Here is an 18,892-nt window from a genome sequence, read left to right on the forward strand (position 1 = left end):
AAAAATCAGCGGAAAAAGATCCGCTGGGTTGTACACACCAGCGGATCTATCCACTGGAACTGATCCGCAGATCAATTCCAGCGGATAGATCCTCTCGTGTGTACGGGGCCTTAGAGAAAACAATGTCGTTGTTGCAACTTTTTATCACGCACGGTATTTGCGCAGCAATTTTTTTAGCGCTTTTTTTTTAACCACTTGCCGCCCGCCAATGACATATTGACGTTGGCAAAGTGGTTGTAGAATCCTGACTGGCCGCCTATCCAAGCCCATCCACGCCGCCTATCCGTGCCGCCTATCAGTGCCCATCAGTGCTGCATATTAGTGCCCATCAATGCCGCCACATCAGTGCCACCTCATCGGTGCCCATCAGTGCCGCCTTATCAGTGCCCGTCAGTGCAGTACCATCAGTGCCCATCAGTGAAGGAGAAAACGTACTTATTTACAATGTTTTATAACAGAAACAAAAAAATACTTTTTTTTTCTAAATTTTCGGTCATTTTTAAAAAAAAATTGCAGAAAATAAATATCCCAGAGGTGATCTAATACCGCCAAAAGAAAGCTCTATTTGTGGGTACAAAATTATAAAAATTTTGTTTGGGTACAGTGTAGCATGACCACGCAATTGTCATTCAAAGTGCAACAGCGCTGAAAGCTAAAAATTGGTCTGGGCAGGAAGGTGTATACGTGCCCTGTATGGAAGTGGTTAAATAAAACTGTTTTGTGCTTTTAAAAAAAAACATTAAAGTTAGCCCAATGTTTTTGCATAATGTGAAAGATGAAGTTACACCGAGTAAATAGATACCTAACGTGTCACCCTTCAAAATTCCACACGCTCGAGGAATGACGTCAAGCTTCGCTACTTAAAAATCCCTATAGGTGACACTTTAAATATTTTTACTGGTTACATGTTTTTACTTAGAGAGGAGGTCTAGGGCCAAAATTATTGTTCTCGCTCTAACGTTCGCAGCGATACCTCACATGTGTAGCTTGAACACCATTTTCATACGTGGGCGGGACTTACGTGTGCGTTCGCTTCTGTATGCAAGCACAAGGGAACAGGGGCACTTTACCAATTAAGACCCGGACCATTACGCAGGTAAAGGACCTGGCCAGTTTTTGCGATTCGGCACTGCGTCGCTTTAACTGACAATTGCGCCCAAACAAAATTGGCATCCTTTTTTTCCCACGAATAGACCTTTCTTTTGGTGGTATTTGATCACCTCTGCAGTTTTTATTTTTTGCGCTATAAACAAAAATAGAGCGGCAGTTTTGAAAAAAAAACAGCGGGGATCGGGTCCGTGGCTCTCGCGCCCACGGAGCTTCGAACTGGGTCGCGGGCGCGCGCCCCATGTGGCTGGGCACTTAAAGGACGTACAGGTACACGTGCCTGTGCCCAGCCATTCTGCCGACGTAAATGTGCAGGAGGCGGTCCTTAACCACTTAAGCCCCGGACCAATATGCAGCCTAAAGACCCAAGGTGTTTTTACAGTTCGGGACTGCGTCGCTTTAACCGACAATTGCGCGGTCGTGCGACGTGGCTCCCAAACAAAATTGGCGTCCTTTTTTCCCCACAAATAGAGCTTTCTTTTGGTGGTATTTGATCACATCTGCGGTTTTTAGTTTTTGCGCTATAAACAAAAATAGAGCGACAATTTTGAAAAAAAAGCAATATTTTTTACTTTTTGCTGTAATAAATATCCCCCAAAAACATATATAAAAACATTTTTTTTCCTCAGTTTAGGCCGATACGTATTCTTCTACCTATTTTTAGTAAAAAAAATCGCAATAAGCGTTTATCGATTGGTTTGCGCAAAATTTATAGTGTTTACAAAATAGGGGATAGTTTTATTGCATTTTTATTTTTTATTTTTTTTTTACTACTAATGGCGGCGATCAGCAATTTTTTTCGTGACTGCGACATTATGGCGGACACTTCGGACAATTTTGACACATTTTTGGGACCATTGTCATTTTCACAGCAAAAAATGCATTTAAATTGCATTCTTTATTGTGAAAATGACAGTTGCAGTTTGGGAGTTAACCACAGGGGGCGCTGTAGGAGTTAGGGTGCACCTAGTATGTGTTTACAACTGTTTGGGGGTGTGGCTGTAGGAATGACGTCATCGATCGTGTCTTCCCTATAAAGGGAATGACGCGATCGATGCGCCGCCATAGTGAAGGACGGGGAAGCCGTGTTTACACACGGCTCTCCTCGTTCTTCAGCTCCGGGGAGCGATCGCGACGGAGCGGCTATAAACAAATAGCCGCGCCGTGGTCCCGGATCGCTCCCCGAGCGGACCCGACCTCCGCATGTAGCGGGGGGGGTCCCGATCGGACCCCCCACCCGCTAATAGGCGAGGACGTACGTGTACGCCCATGTGCCTGTACGTGCCATATTGTGGACGTATATGTACATGCGGGGGTCGGGAAGTGGTTAAGTGGTTAAAAACATTTTTTTTTTATTGTTCATTTTACTTTATTTATTTTAGTTTGACACGTTTTTCCCCAAAAATAAATGTTTTGGTCACTTTTATTCCTATTACAAGGAATGTAAACATCCCTTAATAGGAATATGGCATGACAGGTCCTCTTTACAGTGAGACATGGGGTCAATAAAACCCCACATCTCACCTCTAGACTGGGAAGCCTGAAATAAATAAAAAAACAATCCTGGCTTCGATCGTAGCGGTGATTCGGTAGAATCACTGGAGGGCGACGGGAGGGGGGGACATCCCCTTTCGCCTCCCGTAAGAAAGAGGTGGAAAAGCCGCCATGATTGTTCTTATGGTGTAGAGAATCGCCGGCTGAAAAAGCTGATATCTGAATGATGCCTGTAGCTGTAGGCATCATTTAGATATCCCCGCACAAAGTCAAGGACATCCTATGACGGCCGGCGGGCGGGAAGTGGTTAAATCGCATTCAGAGTATTTTCTGGGTATTTCAGAGTATTGGCAGGGTATTGACAGGGTATTGCGAAGTATTGACAGGGTATTGCGGACTACAGTATTGACAGGGTATTGGCAGGGTATTGCAGAGTATTGCCTGGGTATTTCAGAGTATTGGCCAGAGGTATTTCAGAGTATTGGCCGGGGGTATTGCAGAGAATTGGCAGGGGATATTGCAGAGTATTGGCAGGGGTATTGCAGAGTATTGCAGGGATGGCAGAGCATGGATGGCTAGATCTGTGACTGCAATTGTCACAGATCCAGCTCACAGCGCTGCTGACACCCGCTCTCTCCCTCTCACACTATACCAATCGGTACAGAGAGAAGAGGAGGAACCGGCGTCCTCAAATGACGCCGGTTTATTTACAAGTGATCGCTCTGTCATTGGACAGATCGATCACGTGGCAAACGGCTGCTATCAGCGGCTATTTACCGTGATCCGTGAGAGGACCGGTCACAGACACTCCTGTGTGCACGCCGCAAGGGGCGCGCGATTTTGGGAGGACGTCCATAGACGTCCTCCCAGAGTTAACGAACCACACTGTAGACGTCTTTTGTCTTAGGGGGGGTCTTTAGCTGGTTAAGAATCCCTGAAGAAGGAACTTGCACATGGTTTATGAATTAACTTAACTATCTGCCTTCAAAACATGTCGGGTATCATCCACCTCTTTATGTTTTGACCTACCTGTCAGCATTCGGGTGTGGATCTCTGTATATTGGTATTATTTTGTATGTCCATCCCTTTTGTTTTTAATGATTTTTTCTAATTTTGTATATTGTGATTATCATGATTCATATTAAATAAATATCTTTATTTTTATACTTTTTGCCAATTCCATTTTATTGTTGCAATCCGCACCATCCCAGTATACATTGATCTCATTTTACCACAGCACTTTCTCCCAATCCTTCTCTGAATCATTTAGATGTTCATTGGCAAACTTCAGATGGGCCAGTACATGTGCTTTCTTGAGTAAAGGGACCTTGCGGGCACTGCAGCATTTCAATCCATGGTGGCGTATTGTGTTACCAATGGGTTTTTTTTGGTGACTGTGGTACCAACTGTCTTGAGATCATCCACAAGCTCCTCTCCTGTAGTTATGGGCTGATCCCTCAATTTTCTCAGATCATCCTAACCCCATGAGGCAAAATCTTGCATGGAGCGCCAGACTGAGGGCGATTGATGGTTATTTTGTATTTCTTCCATTTGCGAATATACACTCCAACAGTTGCCTCCTTCTCACCAAGCTTCTTGCTGATGGTCTTGTAGCCCCTTCCATCCTTGTGCAGGTCTACAATATTGTCCCTGATGTCCCTTGACATTTCTTTGGTCTTGCCCATGATGGTTTTGAATGGGATAAAGAAATTCTGTAGACAGGTGTCTTTTATACACATAACGAGTTATCATTAGGAGCACCTTCTTAAATTGACAGGACTAATCTGTGTAACACATGAGAACATTCTGTAGCCAGTCAGTAGGAGCCAGAATTATTGTTAGTTGGTAGGAGATCAAATACTTATTTACTCACTGAACTGCAACTCTTTATAACATTTATATCATGTGTTTTTTCTGAATTCTTGGTTGATATTCTGTCTCTATCATTTAAAATACACCTATGATAAAAATTATAGACCCTTTATTTCTTTGTAAGTGGGCAAACTTACAAAATCTGCAGGGGGTCAAATAATTTTTTTCCCCACTGTATGTGGTGTCCCACGTCCCCAACTCTGTGTGTTTTCTCCTTCACACCCAATTTTAATCAGATTGTAAGCTTTAACGAGCAGGGCCCTCTGATCCCTCCTATATTGATGTGTATTGTAAGTGTACTGTCTGCCCCCATGTTGTAAAGTGCTGCGCAAACTGTTGTTGCTATATAAATCCTGCATAATAATAATAAGTTGCTGATATGGGATGTCACAGGTCTTCAACTGTGTGTGTTGGCCTTTCTCACATCCCTGAATCCACTGTCTTTTCTATCCAAAGTCTTTACCCTAATGCCCTTTAAAGAGTGCACATTGTCCCCTAGGTGTATGTAAACAGCTGCTTATGTGACCCAAGTTATTACCTGTCTCTGTTGGGTAAACAACAATGATCCATGGAGCTGTACCAACACACTGCGTCCTGTGCAAAACGTTATGGTAATGGTAATTGGACTACCCAATATAGTTTAAGTGCTTAGGAATTCCTTCCCATCAGATGAACTGCAGAAGTCACTTGGATGACTGAAAAACAGTCATAGACAGATTATGGCCTTTGTAAATAATGGTAACAAAGATAAATCCGCTCTTTCTGTGTTCCCACCACTGCGCTTATAAACAACTAGTGATAATCAAATTGGCAAAAGAGTTAAGCAGCTACTTTAAAAAAATCAAACTGTGAAAAACATATTCTAAAACCCTAAAATTAGTGTAATAAAATATAAGCAGCGCTGTAAACAATGTAAGATGAAATATCCGTTTTCACAGGTATTCAAAAATAATGCTAATGTCCATAAACTTCACCATGTGACAAAAGTGAATATGTGCACAAATTTCTAAAAATATATATAAATGTGTTTAAATATTAATTGAATATAAGTCCATAAAACACATCAAGTAGGTTTGTGAAAAAATAATGATAATAGCTTCCAATATTCCACCACACCCAGTGTCAGTGAATCCTCTCCCGTCAAATGCAAAACTCACCAACTCTAATTGGTGATCCCATGACTAAGTCTTTTATGACGAAACATGTCGGGCGTGGCTGTGCGGCAACCATCTGAAGTGAACGTGTGACGTAACAAGGCCGATCAAGGAAGCAGAGATCCAGGAAGTAACAGCGGGGAGATGGTGAGCGATCAGTTGACACCTTGGGTCTGCTGTGACAAATATACTCGGTTCATCTCTGAACGAGTGTTTGCTCTATTTTTTGAGATTCATGTGAGTGCTATATTTGAAGATTTAAGTGTGTTATTAAACTGATTTTACAGTATCACGCTATTTTGAGCACTTCTTTTATTTACATGCAGAGCTTTCTGGCAGTGAATTGGTTGGAACTGGAATTATCTGCTATACCTACCAGTGAGGTCTTTTTGTACACGTTTACACGCCGAACATGAGAGTGTAAGGCAATTAGAGTTGGTGAGTTTTGCATCTGACGGGAGAGGATTCACTGACACCGGGTGTGGTGGAAGATTGGAAGCTATTATCATTATTTTTTCACAAACCTACTTGATGTGTTTTATGGACTTATATTCAATTAATATTTAAACACATTTATATATATTTTTTGAAATCTGTGCACATATTCACCTTTGTCACATGGTGATGTTTATGGACATTAGCATTAATTTTGAATACCTGTGAAAACGGATATTTCATCTTACATTGTTTACAGCGCTGCTTTTATTTTATTACACAAATATTGGGGTTTTAGAATATGTTTTTCACAGATTATGGCCTTTGCATTACTTGACTTTAGGAGATTAAAACACTGTTCTTTCACATCTCAAAGCAGCTAGTTACTGAACTAAAACAAATTAAAGGCACATACAATGTTTAGGACTGATTTATACGACTACAAAAGAAACTGGTTTTCATAGCCTACATCATCTAATCCTATTAGCGGCAATTTTATCTTTAGCCGAAACATTACAATTGTCTTTACTGGACTATTGATGTAATGTAGTCATTTTCTGTTAAGTCTTCCCACTCAGTACTGAACATCCAAAGAATCTAGAAATCAACAGAACTGCATCACAGAAGAGGGAGTTAGACTGCAGTCCTGGAATGCCAGCACTGTGCAGGTCATGCCCTGAATGGAATACTTTGTTACTTATATATTCAGAAATCATAAACTGCAGTCTGACAGACAGGATATAAACCGTATAATTCCGCCTTTAACATAAAATATGCTGAGCATGAATTAAACATGTTCTACTTTATAATATATTACAAGCCCTTTAGAACTCGGGCATGCCGCAAGGTCTGGTACTCTCACAGAATAGGCTTATTTAGGAAATGGTCTCAAAACCAAAATAGTGAGGTGATAGTTCTATTTAATTTTTTTTTATCAAATAGCTGTAAAAATCATCACTTCATATTAATGTTCCATGGTGAATTAAAATAAATGTAATGAAAATTAAACAATGAATTACGTTTGCAAAATATGCAGTTTGGGAACTGATTGCAAGTGATTATCCTGTTCTAGCATTATGTGTAAAGGCTTCTGCGCTACTCTAAGTGAATAGAAAAAATCCTCCAAAATAAACAGTTTCAAAATGCAGCAACAACTCGCAGTGTATACACAACAGCAAAGGTAAATAAATGGAATAAGGTTGTTGCGCAAAATATAAAACACATATAATCATATAGTGACCAAAGATATATAGTGACCGAAAAATATATATATATAGATATATGAATAGTGTAAAGTGCTAGAGGTGACCAAAGGTCAAATAGTGAAAAAGCAAATAATAGTCCATGAGTGAAGTGGCAGTCAACACTGCTAGTCCCCAGATGAAGACACGTGACTGTGTCGTAATGCGTAGGGATTGGCCGTGGACAGACGTACACCAGGAGTGACGTGAGACGGCGCTGAGAACGCCACTGTCTATGTTTTATGCACTCGTTTTATTTATCCCATGTAAGCACATTTTTATCCTAATAAATGCTCCTTAAGCTTTAATACTACACTATTGGAGGCCCTCTCTTCTGACCCTTTTGTTCCCAGGTACGGAGTTCTTTTAGGTACTGAAGGGAGACTGTTTAAGGCTTTGGCTATTCGGACCGTGAGACACCCAGGAAGTCCGTGGGATAGTGTATACATGTGGATACATCTCTTATTGTACCGCAGATTTGATCCATTGGTGAGGTGAGAGTTCTGGGAGACCAGATTGAAGTCCTTTTGGTGCAGTTTCTCGTTCCTCTCTGGGATTGGTGGACATCTATTCTTCTCCTAGCAGTGTTGACTGCCACTTCACTCATGGACTTTATTATTTGCTTGTTCACTATTTGACCTTTGGTCACCTCTAGCACTTTACACTATTTATATATCTCTATATATATATTTCGGTCACTATATATCTTTAGTCACTATATGATTATATGTGTTTTATATTTTGCGCAACAACCCTGTTCTAGCATTGATTACAACTCTAATACCTGAGCTCATTATTGTATTTATTAATTTTCCAACATGTTGGAAGTTTTCATTTTTTTTCCTTTACTCTAGAAAATTGAACATTTCCTTCATTATACATGGTCCACATTGGTATTGAGAATTTGAAGATCACTCCACACCATCACTTTCAGTATAAGATCTATAAGAGAAATTTTATTTAAGAATAGAGTTTATCGGGTACTTTGGCAGAAGTACACATACAGTACTGCATACTAGTAAAGAGTCAGAATTCAGTACTGAAGGCACATACATTTTATAACAGTTTATGTAGCATTTTACCATTGCAGTTATATCATGTAGCCACTGGACATGCTAAAAGAAAAATGCCTCTTTTAACACCCCTAATATGTGAGAATTAATAAATGGAGTAAGCAGAGGAAAACTAAAGAAGAAAAAGTAGAAAAGGTGAGGGCCATATAAAGAGAAAAGAAGGCACAGAGGGTAAGACTCCAGTTGGGAGTCTAGCTATTGATTTCCTTAATTAACTATAGGATCACTACTTAAAACTCGTAGAAAGGACCGAGGTTTGGTTGAACCAGAGAAGTCAATCCAAGTGTATCAGACATTTATAAACTTTGAGTGACATTCTTGTAGGCTTGATAGTTCCTCTATCCTCATGATTTGGTTGCGTTTTTCAACCAATTCCCTAATACTAGAAATAGTGGTCATCTTCCAAAGCCTAGGAATCAAGGCTTGACCTGCAAATAGAAGGAATCATAGAAAGCTCTTTTTAACACTTAGAACTGATCCGGTTATAATGGATATTAAATATTACCTCTGAAGACTCTGGCCAAGCAGTTTCCATGATTTGTTGGCATACTTTAAAGATAGATCTCCAGTAGGTTCCAATAGGGGGGCTGGTTCACCAGATTTGGAGCTTTGTTCCAATCTCCTTTACGCATCTCCAACAACAGTTGGGGAATCGATGGAAACATGCTGTGCAACATGGCAGGGGATATTATACCATCTAGTTAGTTGCTTACATTTTTTTCCTTGTGTGGTTGGCTATACTCGATTTAAAGGTCAGGAAAAATGACTTCATTCAATCATCTTTTGAGATGGTGCGTCCAGGTTCCCTCTTCCAGTCTCTGATGGTAAGGTCAGTTGGGAAATGCATGTGTTAATAGGATATTGTAAAGTTGGGATACTTCATGTGAACAGTCAGTGCTGTCTAGGCACAAGGATTCAAAAGGTGTTGTCCAGTATAGCCATATTTTTGTTTGGCCCTAGCATTCACTACCATGACCCAGTTGCAGGGGTCATGGTTGAGTTGACTTTCTTAATATGTGAACAAATTACCATTCACACGTCATCATTTTATTACCAGATAATTCTAACAAGCAATGAAATCTAATTTTAGCTCAAATCCAGTTTGATTATAAACACATGGGTTCTTATCTCCAGGGATTCAACATCATTATCTACACAGTTTGTCATTCAGAATATATGAATAAAGATTAACAGTGAATATGTCTATCAACACCAGATAAAGGAAGGTGGTAGGTTGCATGGGACCTTTAACCAATCTTATCTGAAATACTAATCAAAAATTGGGTCAGCCATAATTGTTCTCTTACCAAGAATGCACACTTCTAAGACCTGTTGTTATATCCCCTTTCTATAAAGAAAAGGGAACAATTACCCTATAGTTTGTAAAATGTTGGAAATAATTTTTTATTCAAGAAAACAGTTCAAGGGGCAAATTGCTAAGTTCAAAGTGTATACCCATGACAACCAATTAGGATCCATCTTTCACTGGTTTTCAGTAAAGTGGTCTATGATTGAATGTTATTGGTTGCTCTTCATGCAATGTTCCTTGCATTATTTCCTGCACAAGCCCAAAAGGGTACTTCTGATCCCCTGATATGTTTCTTATTACTTGTAAGTTAAATATTAGTGCATTTTTTACACACCAAAGCTGCTTTAATATAGGCAAAAAAATCAATAGGTTTGCAAACACAACTTTTTACCTTTTCCAGTTCTCCTGCTATCATCTGAAAGCTCTGATGGAATTTCCAAACTTCTGCTGATATAGATCTTCTTCAGGATAGTTGATAAAGTTTTAGGTATAGCTTCAAGTTGGGAATTAAATCAAACTGTCAGTGCAATTACTCTGATTCTCTCTTAAAGCAAATGACAACATAATGAACTTGCCTGTAAAATCTGTCCATGAAAAGAAGAAAGTTAATACTTCTCCTTCTGTCCTTTCTGCCAAACACTGCTCCATTGAAGAGAAATATTCCCAAACTAAAGCTTTTTTTTTTTTTTTAGAAACCGACAACTCCTGGGAGTGTTAATATCTTAGTCCCACTTTGTACTCAGTGGTTCCTTCTACCAAACACCATTTCACTGCTTTGTCCTGTAGCAATGCGAGGTCTCTGGAAGGAACCACTGAGCACAATGGGGACACAGGAGATCAACACACAGAAATGAGATGAAACATTTTTCGCTTCTATAGGACTGTGTTTGGCAGAGAGGTAATGAGTTACTAACTTCTTTTCAGGGGCACCTTTTATTGGCACTTTTAGTTTGGCAATGGAGTCAAAATAGTAAGCTATTTTCAGCAGATCCACTTTTCTAAAGGAGCAAAGTCTGCTAAGGAGGTGCCCATAGATGACTCAATTTCTTTTTTCAATCAGTGGCTGAGAAAAGTTTTCCAACAGTCCCATTTTAACAATCCAGAGCCGGAGCAACCCCCCCCCCCCCCATTACCTCTTATTAGTGGCCACCAGTGCATAGGAGGAATCCCTTCAGTTCTCCCACATGGGAGAGTTTGTCTCCAATGGTTGAGACGCAGGATCTTTCATTTTATTACTAGGGTAGGACCCACTAATTTGGAGTACTTTGTCGCAGTAAGTCGGCTTAGCACTATATGGCCATATAGTGTGACCAAGCCCCCATATTTTTTTTAATATGTTCAGGTGTTTTTAAATAACCTTGCAGGATAAATGTCATTTTTGTATGTGTGTGCTATAATCTGTTTTGTACTGTTTGTTGGTCTTATAGCAGCACCATCTTGAATGTAAACACGTTTTAGGGTGTGCCCCCCCCCCCCCCAAGTATGATTTTTTTAGCCATTCTAACAATCTACATCAAAAAATCGATTTCTGTTGAACAGGGACATCTATACATGTAGATCAAAATTCAGCCGGTCCCTGCTGAACTGACCAAATTTTCATCCATCTATGGCTATTTATATTAAATAGGGTGAAGCTCGAGGAAGTTTGAGAACCTCTGGGATGCATGGCTGGAAGTTCCTGGCTTGGCTCCCCTACACCTGGTTCAAAATAGAATCCTTGTAGGCAGGACAACACCAGCATTCACTTAACCTTAGAATTTGTTCATTAGATAGATAAATGGGTGAGACCAGGGGGTAAGATGCAATGGTGCTTCATGTATAGGCTACACTAAAGGGACTTCAGGGGAGGGTTGAATGTGTTGTTTAGTTTTACCCAACAGTTAATGTACAGAATCACTGTAACCCACACCCTGCTGTTTAGGGGATAGTGGCACTCCTGCCCCGCTCATTGGCCCTGATAAGGTCTGGGAGCGGAGAAGGGAGATCGGATATAATAAGGGCACACAAAAAATATAAAATGACTTAAGAACCACAGACTCGGTTGCACTTTACAGTCAATGCTTCTTTATTTCGTATGTACTGTTACATTTTATGCTGTATGAACATATACTATGTATAGCCGGATGGGGGCCAAAAGTGGATAACTGTGTCCTCCCAGTTATGTGACTCGTTTGTTGTAAAATGAAAATGTTACTTTTTGTTCACAAAAAAAATTATTTGATTTACAAAAAAAAAAAAAAAATAGGGTGAACCTGTATTCACTATAAATACCAAATCATGTGCCAGGGAGATTGAAACATTTTTTTTTTTTTGCTAGCTTATGATTGTAGATTAAAGTGAACGCAACTTTTTTACTAACCCCCAGTGAACATTCAATGTGCAAGTGAACAGTTACTGGTCTTTTGGTAAATCAATCTCTTTCTGAAAGACTAGTAAAGGAAACCCACTTTGTAGCACGGCTAAACTAGAAGCAGAGCTTTATATGTACAGTAATAAGCAAGTACAGCTCCCACCATGTACATATATAACTACAAAATTATACATTGAATTCTATTTAACATTACCACAGACTGATAGAATTATTATAAAGCTCTCTTTAAATGCTTTGTAAAATTACCAACATTTACAAGTTCACAGCATTTTGATAGCATAGAAAATATTAACCTGTGTAACTACTTTAATGCTGAACTCCAGCCTTCCCTTCAGTCTTGCATAGTTATACAGACTCCTTTCCTGTACTGAAATTACTTACTCTGATTTCACTGCCAGCATCTCAAAATAAGCATTAGAAAGTAGAGCAAGTCAGATAAAACCCAACACATTTCCTGGCTGGAGAACCTCCAGTATGATAGGATTCCTCCAGAGATTGATGTGGGTTCCTTGAGCTGTGGCTGGTTGACCTTTCATGTGATGTTGCCTGCATAGTTCTGGGACCAAGTCCATATAACATAGTCAGATGCAAGACATCAATGATGTTTGTAGCTGCCTGTTGGTTTGGTTTGAAGCCTCGTACACATGCACAGTTTTCTCTGACAGAAACAGCAAGAAAACTGCTGGCAGAGCCTTTTACAGAGAAAACTGTGCGTGAGTATGGTTTCTCGTTGAGAAAACTGCCTGGAATCTCGACGAGAAAAATAGAGAACCTGCTCTCTATTTTCTCGTTGTGATTCTCGTCAGTGTTTTCCTGCCGAGAAACCTGAGCGTCTGTATACTTACCTGCCTCCATGTAAACCTGCGCATGCTCGATGAGACGTTGGCGCATGCGCGGTAGCTGCCAAGGCATAGTGTAGGGTGTAGCAAGATGGCGGTGATGGCATCGAATGTGACGAGCACATGCTCATCGTAGTCGATGTCGTCACTGCGTTCTTGCCATTCAAAAGAACGGTGGTTCTTTTGAATGGCCCATGTGTACACTCGGCAAGCAAGAAAGCTTGCCAGGAATCTCGTTAGGAAAAACAACGTTTTTTTCCTGACGAGATTCCCGGCCGTGTGTACAGGGCTTGAGAGGCATTCCCTGAGACCTGAAAATTATATACAATTTTCCTCTGGGACAAAAAAGCCGATTTAGACCTTTCTTCCCCTGCCTTACTTTTCCTGGCCTATCCCTTTCACTCATTGGATTTAAGTTCTTTCAGTCATGGGGGATCAGCATTGCATGTAGGTCTTACCTAAGGTGGTGTGCATGCAAATACAGCCTGCCCAGGAACATCCACTCGTCAAGACTGACATCACCCATCAAAACATTTTGATGTTTGCATATCCCCTCCAAAAAAATGGCCTACTGCTTTCAATTGCGTTGAGGGCTCTTAAGAGGAGTACTGAGGCAGGATGCTGAGATGTTTTTAGGAACCTATGTATTGCCCTCTGCCAGCCCAGCAAATCCCACCAGCCATGACCTTCCTACATTGCATAGAGAAGCAGTGATGAGATCAATGGTCTAAAATAAAAGATGTAATAAAACAGAAATGTTTTATGTTTGTATTAATTCTTTAAAATTTACATTAACATGTTGATGATTGGGGAAAGGAAGAGCCAGGGAAGTCAAAATATAAGCAGATTAAACATTAAAGGGTAAGTTCACCTTTACAGAAAATCTGTAAGGTGAACTTACACTGGACCCCTCCCCAATTCCCCTCCCCACCCCGATACAGCTATACAGGAGTCCCGCCGTCACCTGCTGTGAGACATCAGGATGTTGCTTTACCGGCCTGGGGATTTCAAATCCTCCTGGTTTCCTCTCCTCTTCTCCAGCGCTGACAGGACAGGCTAGGCAGGTTCTGATTGATCAGCGCCATCCATGTGACAATGCCTTCTATCCATACACGCTGAGATGTATGAATAGGTGATTAAACTGCAGGGATTTCAAATCCCCTGACTAGTGACGCTGGGACCGGGTGTCTCACAGTGAGGGATCACGGGACTTCTGTATAGTGGGATCAGGGTCCAATATAAGTTCACCTTACAGATTTTCTGTAAAGGTGAACTTACACTTTAAGCTTAAAGTCGAGAATAGATAAGGGGAAAAAAATAAAATAATTTTAATAACATTTTTTTCAATCATGTAAAATAAAGGCGAAAAGAACGACAGACCTATTCATGTCATTTTATTGTTAGAGTTTCAGGCGTTTTCCATTTACAGAAATTCAAAATGACAGAATATTGCACACAGAAAAGGGGACATTAAGAAACAGAAGTAGAGAACAAATAATAAAAAAAGAAAAACAAGTTTCTTAGTAACGCTGCAGAAACATTAAAGGAAAATAATGAAAAAGTCGGGGGTCTTATTTATACAACATCCAACGTAGAAAGAAGCTATCAGGAATACAGGTTGCAATTTTCAATACAATTAAGACATGTTCACTTTTTTATATATTTTGTAAAATAGTTATTTATTCTTTTGTTTCACCTATTACATACAGGGGTATAACTCATTGTAGTCCACATGCAGAAACAAGCAACAGCTGATTTTAAATGTTTCTATATTTATATATCGCCTATATGTTACGTTGTAATGGTAGTAATGGATTTACAGAGATTCTGCATTTATTTGTGATACATGTTAGCAAATATAGTCTCTGCCCGTGTTGTCTGGTTAGGAGGGCGAAATCATGAGATTGACCTTGGATGACTTTGAGTTGTTCCCTTTATGCAGGGCACCAACGCCGGCCCTATAGCTATTGTCAGATTAAACAAAAATTTAGCAATAGCTGAGAACCTAGGTTTGACTCTGCTACAAAACTACTAATACGCATCAAAAGGCAGCAATGAGAAGCTCTATTTGGTAGTCTGTTGTAGGTTTACTATTCTTGTTATTGGTCAACTATTTAAAGGGGAATCACAAAAATCAAACTTTTCAATGCACAGTAATAAAGGGAAAATGTCTAAGGTCTGTGTACATTCTTATTCATAACATCATTGCGGTGTATAAGTGTTTCCATTCAGTATTGTCATGTGCAAGGCAGGTTTCTTAGTGACCATGGTTATCCTGTTTCTTGGTCTTTTTTTTGTATTAGCTTTCAAGTTTAAGAGAAATAGAAACATTCATAGCTCATTTCTTTTTAGTGCATTATCTATTCTGCCTAGACACCCGTATGGATGTGATCAAAGGAAATGACTGTGCGCTAGGCATCCAGGCACCTATGCTACTGGCTTAGAGCCACAAGCATTGCAGCAAGTAGGTGGGGCTTGTAGGTCAAGCATCCACATTAATAAAAATGGAACATATAAGCAGATTCAACAAAATCTAACAGCCATATGCAGAGAACATAACGCATGCATACTTTAAGATTTAGCTTCATTAAAAGAAATCAAGCATTACATTCCAGTACAGTGTAGTGCTGATACAATGTGCATTTTTTTTCCCTTAGCTCAGCACTAAAAGAAGACAGGGACTTGGGGTAAAATGCCTAAAAGCGTGTAACAAAATAATAGACAGTTGCAAACACATTTTAGAAAAGACACCTGGTTGCCATCTTAATAAAAATCTAAAAACATTCAAAACAACAAAGTCATTCCATTCTAGTAACTTTACTTTGGATATTATATGTCATTCTTTTGGTTTGTTGGGTCTTAGCCTACAGGTCCTTACACATACATAGTATACTAATCACAAGGGATGGTCAGGATGTAGCTATCTTGTGATAATACAACATGACAGCTGAGGACTGACCCTCCCCAGTCCCATTACACACCAATCCTATCTGTATCACTTTGCATTATTACTACAGCACAGTCAGCTCATATCATAACACTAAATAACCACTGCCAGGCAATCGATAGCAAACATATCACAGACACTTGGTTAGATAAGAAGAGTATGAACTTTCAAGAAATCACCACTCCGAAAATCCTTTACTTGGATCTGTTCTTACAAAATCTGGAGAAAAAAAAACATTTCATGTTATGGTACATCCTGTATTTATATTTCCACAAGTTGGCCTAGGAGTCACCATGGAACAAAAAAAAAAGCAAGATAATTTTATTTAAGGACTTAATTTTATATGTGCAAAATCGCGAGGGGTGATATTCGATTTGTAGAGTATGGACAACTAGTGCAAAAAATTGACTAAAACATAATTCCATACTATTAAAAGCAACAGTATGACTACACACAGATAAAATTACATACCTATAATTCTCTAAGTCTTGACTATGGGTAATTTCCCTTTAGAGCTCTGTGTGTTAAAGAACAATTAACAGCCTATAAAATTATATACCCATTAATAAGCAATTGGCTTATTGCCAAGACCAGTACGATAATCAATAGATTATACTAAAGGTTAGATGCATCTAAATAGCTTGACCTAAAAAAAAAAAAAAAAACATACAAACATCGCCTACTGTTAGACCCATAAATTAATAACACATAGCTTAGTTCTGACAATAAAAATAAATATATAAATTAGACAGCAAAATACACCATTGATATATAAATGGTTTGTTCAGCAATAAAGAAATGTGTTCTGTTGTGTAAGGCAGGTAGCTCCCTAGAGCAGCCAACAAAATCTAAAATGTAAACAAACAAGCTATAAAAATGTTTTTATTTGTGTAGCAGCTTCTATGGTCGGTGAAATAAAAAGATCTGATAATGTTCTTAAGCTTTGTGGATCTACCACCTATACAGCTGATATGAGCAAGAATAATAGTAAGTGATAAATACCCAACATTCACTTTATCTTATTTAATGTTTTGTATGTGGGCTGCCCGCTAGGCGATCCCTAGGGCATGTCCCCACTGCAAGAAAGCACATCAAGAGGTACATCACAATCACACTATCGGACTTATTCAGTAAGGCAAAGAAAAGACCAAATTGAAGATCACATGTTGTTTTAAGCAAGTCAGACCACTGTAAAAAAAAAAAAAACATTCTACGTGATTGCTATATGTCACAGCACTTTGACCTTCGTCCTTATTAAATAAGCCTGAGTGAGCGATCAGCTGTGTACAATGGAGGAGCCAAAGGAAATCAAGTGTTCTAACCAAGCAGGTTACAGGATTATAGATAAGTAGAATACCGAAGCTTAATTTTATATGACAGTCAAACTACCATCTACTGACACTACCAGTAAACATGTTGATCATAGCCTTCCTGGAAGCTGAGATAAATCACTGAAAAATATAAATGGTTCTCCATGTCATATTACACGTTTTTTATTTCTGCATATGCGTATAAAATGGTGGTATAAGCCAATTGGTATAAACTGATAACCACCATAACATGGGTCCGGGTGCAGTATAATATAGGCAATTCAGCAGTGTCAAAGAAAATATTAAGTCAGCAGTCTGAGTTTAATTTATAAAAATAGGATGGCGGTATTCTGGTGTTTATAAATCTACGGGAAACCTTAACTTTATCTTTCATTGCAGCTATCACATTCATGCAGACTATCCACAAGGTTGCCAACTGCTTCCAGGGACTTAGCTTCATTGCTCTGAATGGGCACCTAGGGCAGGACCTGAAAAACAGGGCCATATAACAGTGTATATAGAGTTAGCTCCAAGGCCTCTCATTCTAGTTTATCACTAGCGATTTCATGGCTATGTACATTTTAGGGGTCTATGCTCCACATTCTATGATTGAGCAATGCCCAAATTTTGTTCAGTCTGTCGCACATAATTTTATGCTACTATACTCATACAACTAATAAGAACTTTTAGGATATTTTTCTGGAAAGTCTATGGGAAACACTCCCAGATAAAAATTACTTTATTAACTACATACTGTATCCAAACAGCCCTAACAAACCCGTCTTATGCAGATCATACCCTAGGGTTTCAAAGCTCAGCATTAGTATGTCCCTAGCCGACTCGCTGCTTTCTGACTATGGAACCAATGTATCTTCTCATGTGTGGATGTAATCCATATGCTTTATGTATCTGAGAACATTCCAGACCTGTCCTCTGGTTTTTGATCCAGACTTACAATCCTAGATTGATAAATTAAAATAAACAAGTACCGGTAGTTATCTATTTACAGTATATTTCACTACATAACCGAGTCTCAACTGCCATCAGAAATCATGTTATAATATCTAATGGCTGTATGTTCTGCCAGTAACTGACCTCCCTTAACCCAAATATCTTGAATGATCGTGGCTGCTAAGACAATATTCATTAATGCTTCTATATAAATAATCCCTTGCTGCTGTTATCATACATTATTGGCGTTATCTTTCTTTCTGCTGATAATTGGCAATGCATGAAAATGTAACAAAAATTACACAGATAACGGCAACATATAGCAAACGAAAAGAGTTTGCCGTAACGGTCTTGTCGTGAAGAAAAATAAAAGCTGCGTGTGTCACAGACATCCAACATCGGTAGATATGTTACCAATACAAATCCTAACCAGCTAAAGAGATGCTGGATATTCAGTTGACAGTGTTTGCCAAGGTGGACCGCAACAATCCAGATCTGTAGAAAGAACCTGGACACACACCTAAACACAACATACACATAGACACACTATGACTGCTGTGATCCTTAGAATTCTATTTTGCATGCTGGGAAGGATTCGTCTTGCATCACCACAGTACTGCTGCTAGCTAACACCATTATATTAAGCTCCTGCTGCTTCTCATGGGTTTGCTGGTACCATTCACGTGTCACTTCGGTGTCATGGGTTGGGATTAGTGTCACCTGGATAAAAGGGAAAAAAAAAAACACAAAAATAATACTGTTAAATACAGTGTATTGAAATCAATGTGC

The 18,892-nt window shown here is 39.3% G+C and overlaps 1 protein-coding gene across 2 annotated transcripts in view; it reads right to left on the bottom strand.

Moving 5' to 3' along the window:
* Positions 1-14,272: 14,272 nt before the first annotated feature.
* MAP1A (microtubule associated protein 1A) overlaps positions 14,273-18,892 on the bottom strand; it is a 273,677-nt gene continuing 269,057 nt past the window's right edge. For both annotated transcript variants that reach the window (XM_040342530.1, XM_040342528.1), the window contains one exon: positions 14,273-18,823. In XM_040342530.1, the coding sequence (XP_040198464.1) occupies positions 18,668-18,823 (156 nt within the window). In that variant the 3' untranslated portion in view covers positions 14,273-18,667. The remainder of the gene's footprint in view (positions 18,824-18,892) is intronic.

Source organism: Rana temporaria, chromosome 3, assembly GCF_905171775.1.
Source record: "Rana temporaria chromosome 3, aRanTem1.1, whole genome shotgun sequence".
Classification (NCBI taxonomy): Eukaryota; Metazoa; Chordata; class Amphibia; order Anura; family Ranidae; genus Rana; species Rana temporaria.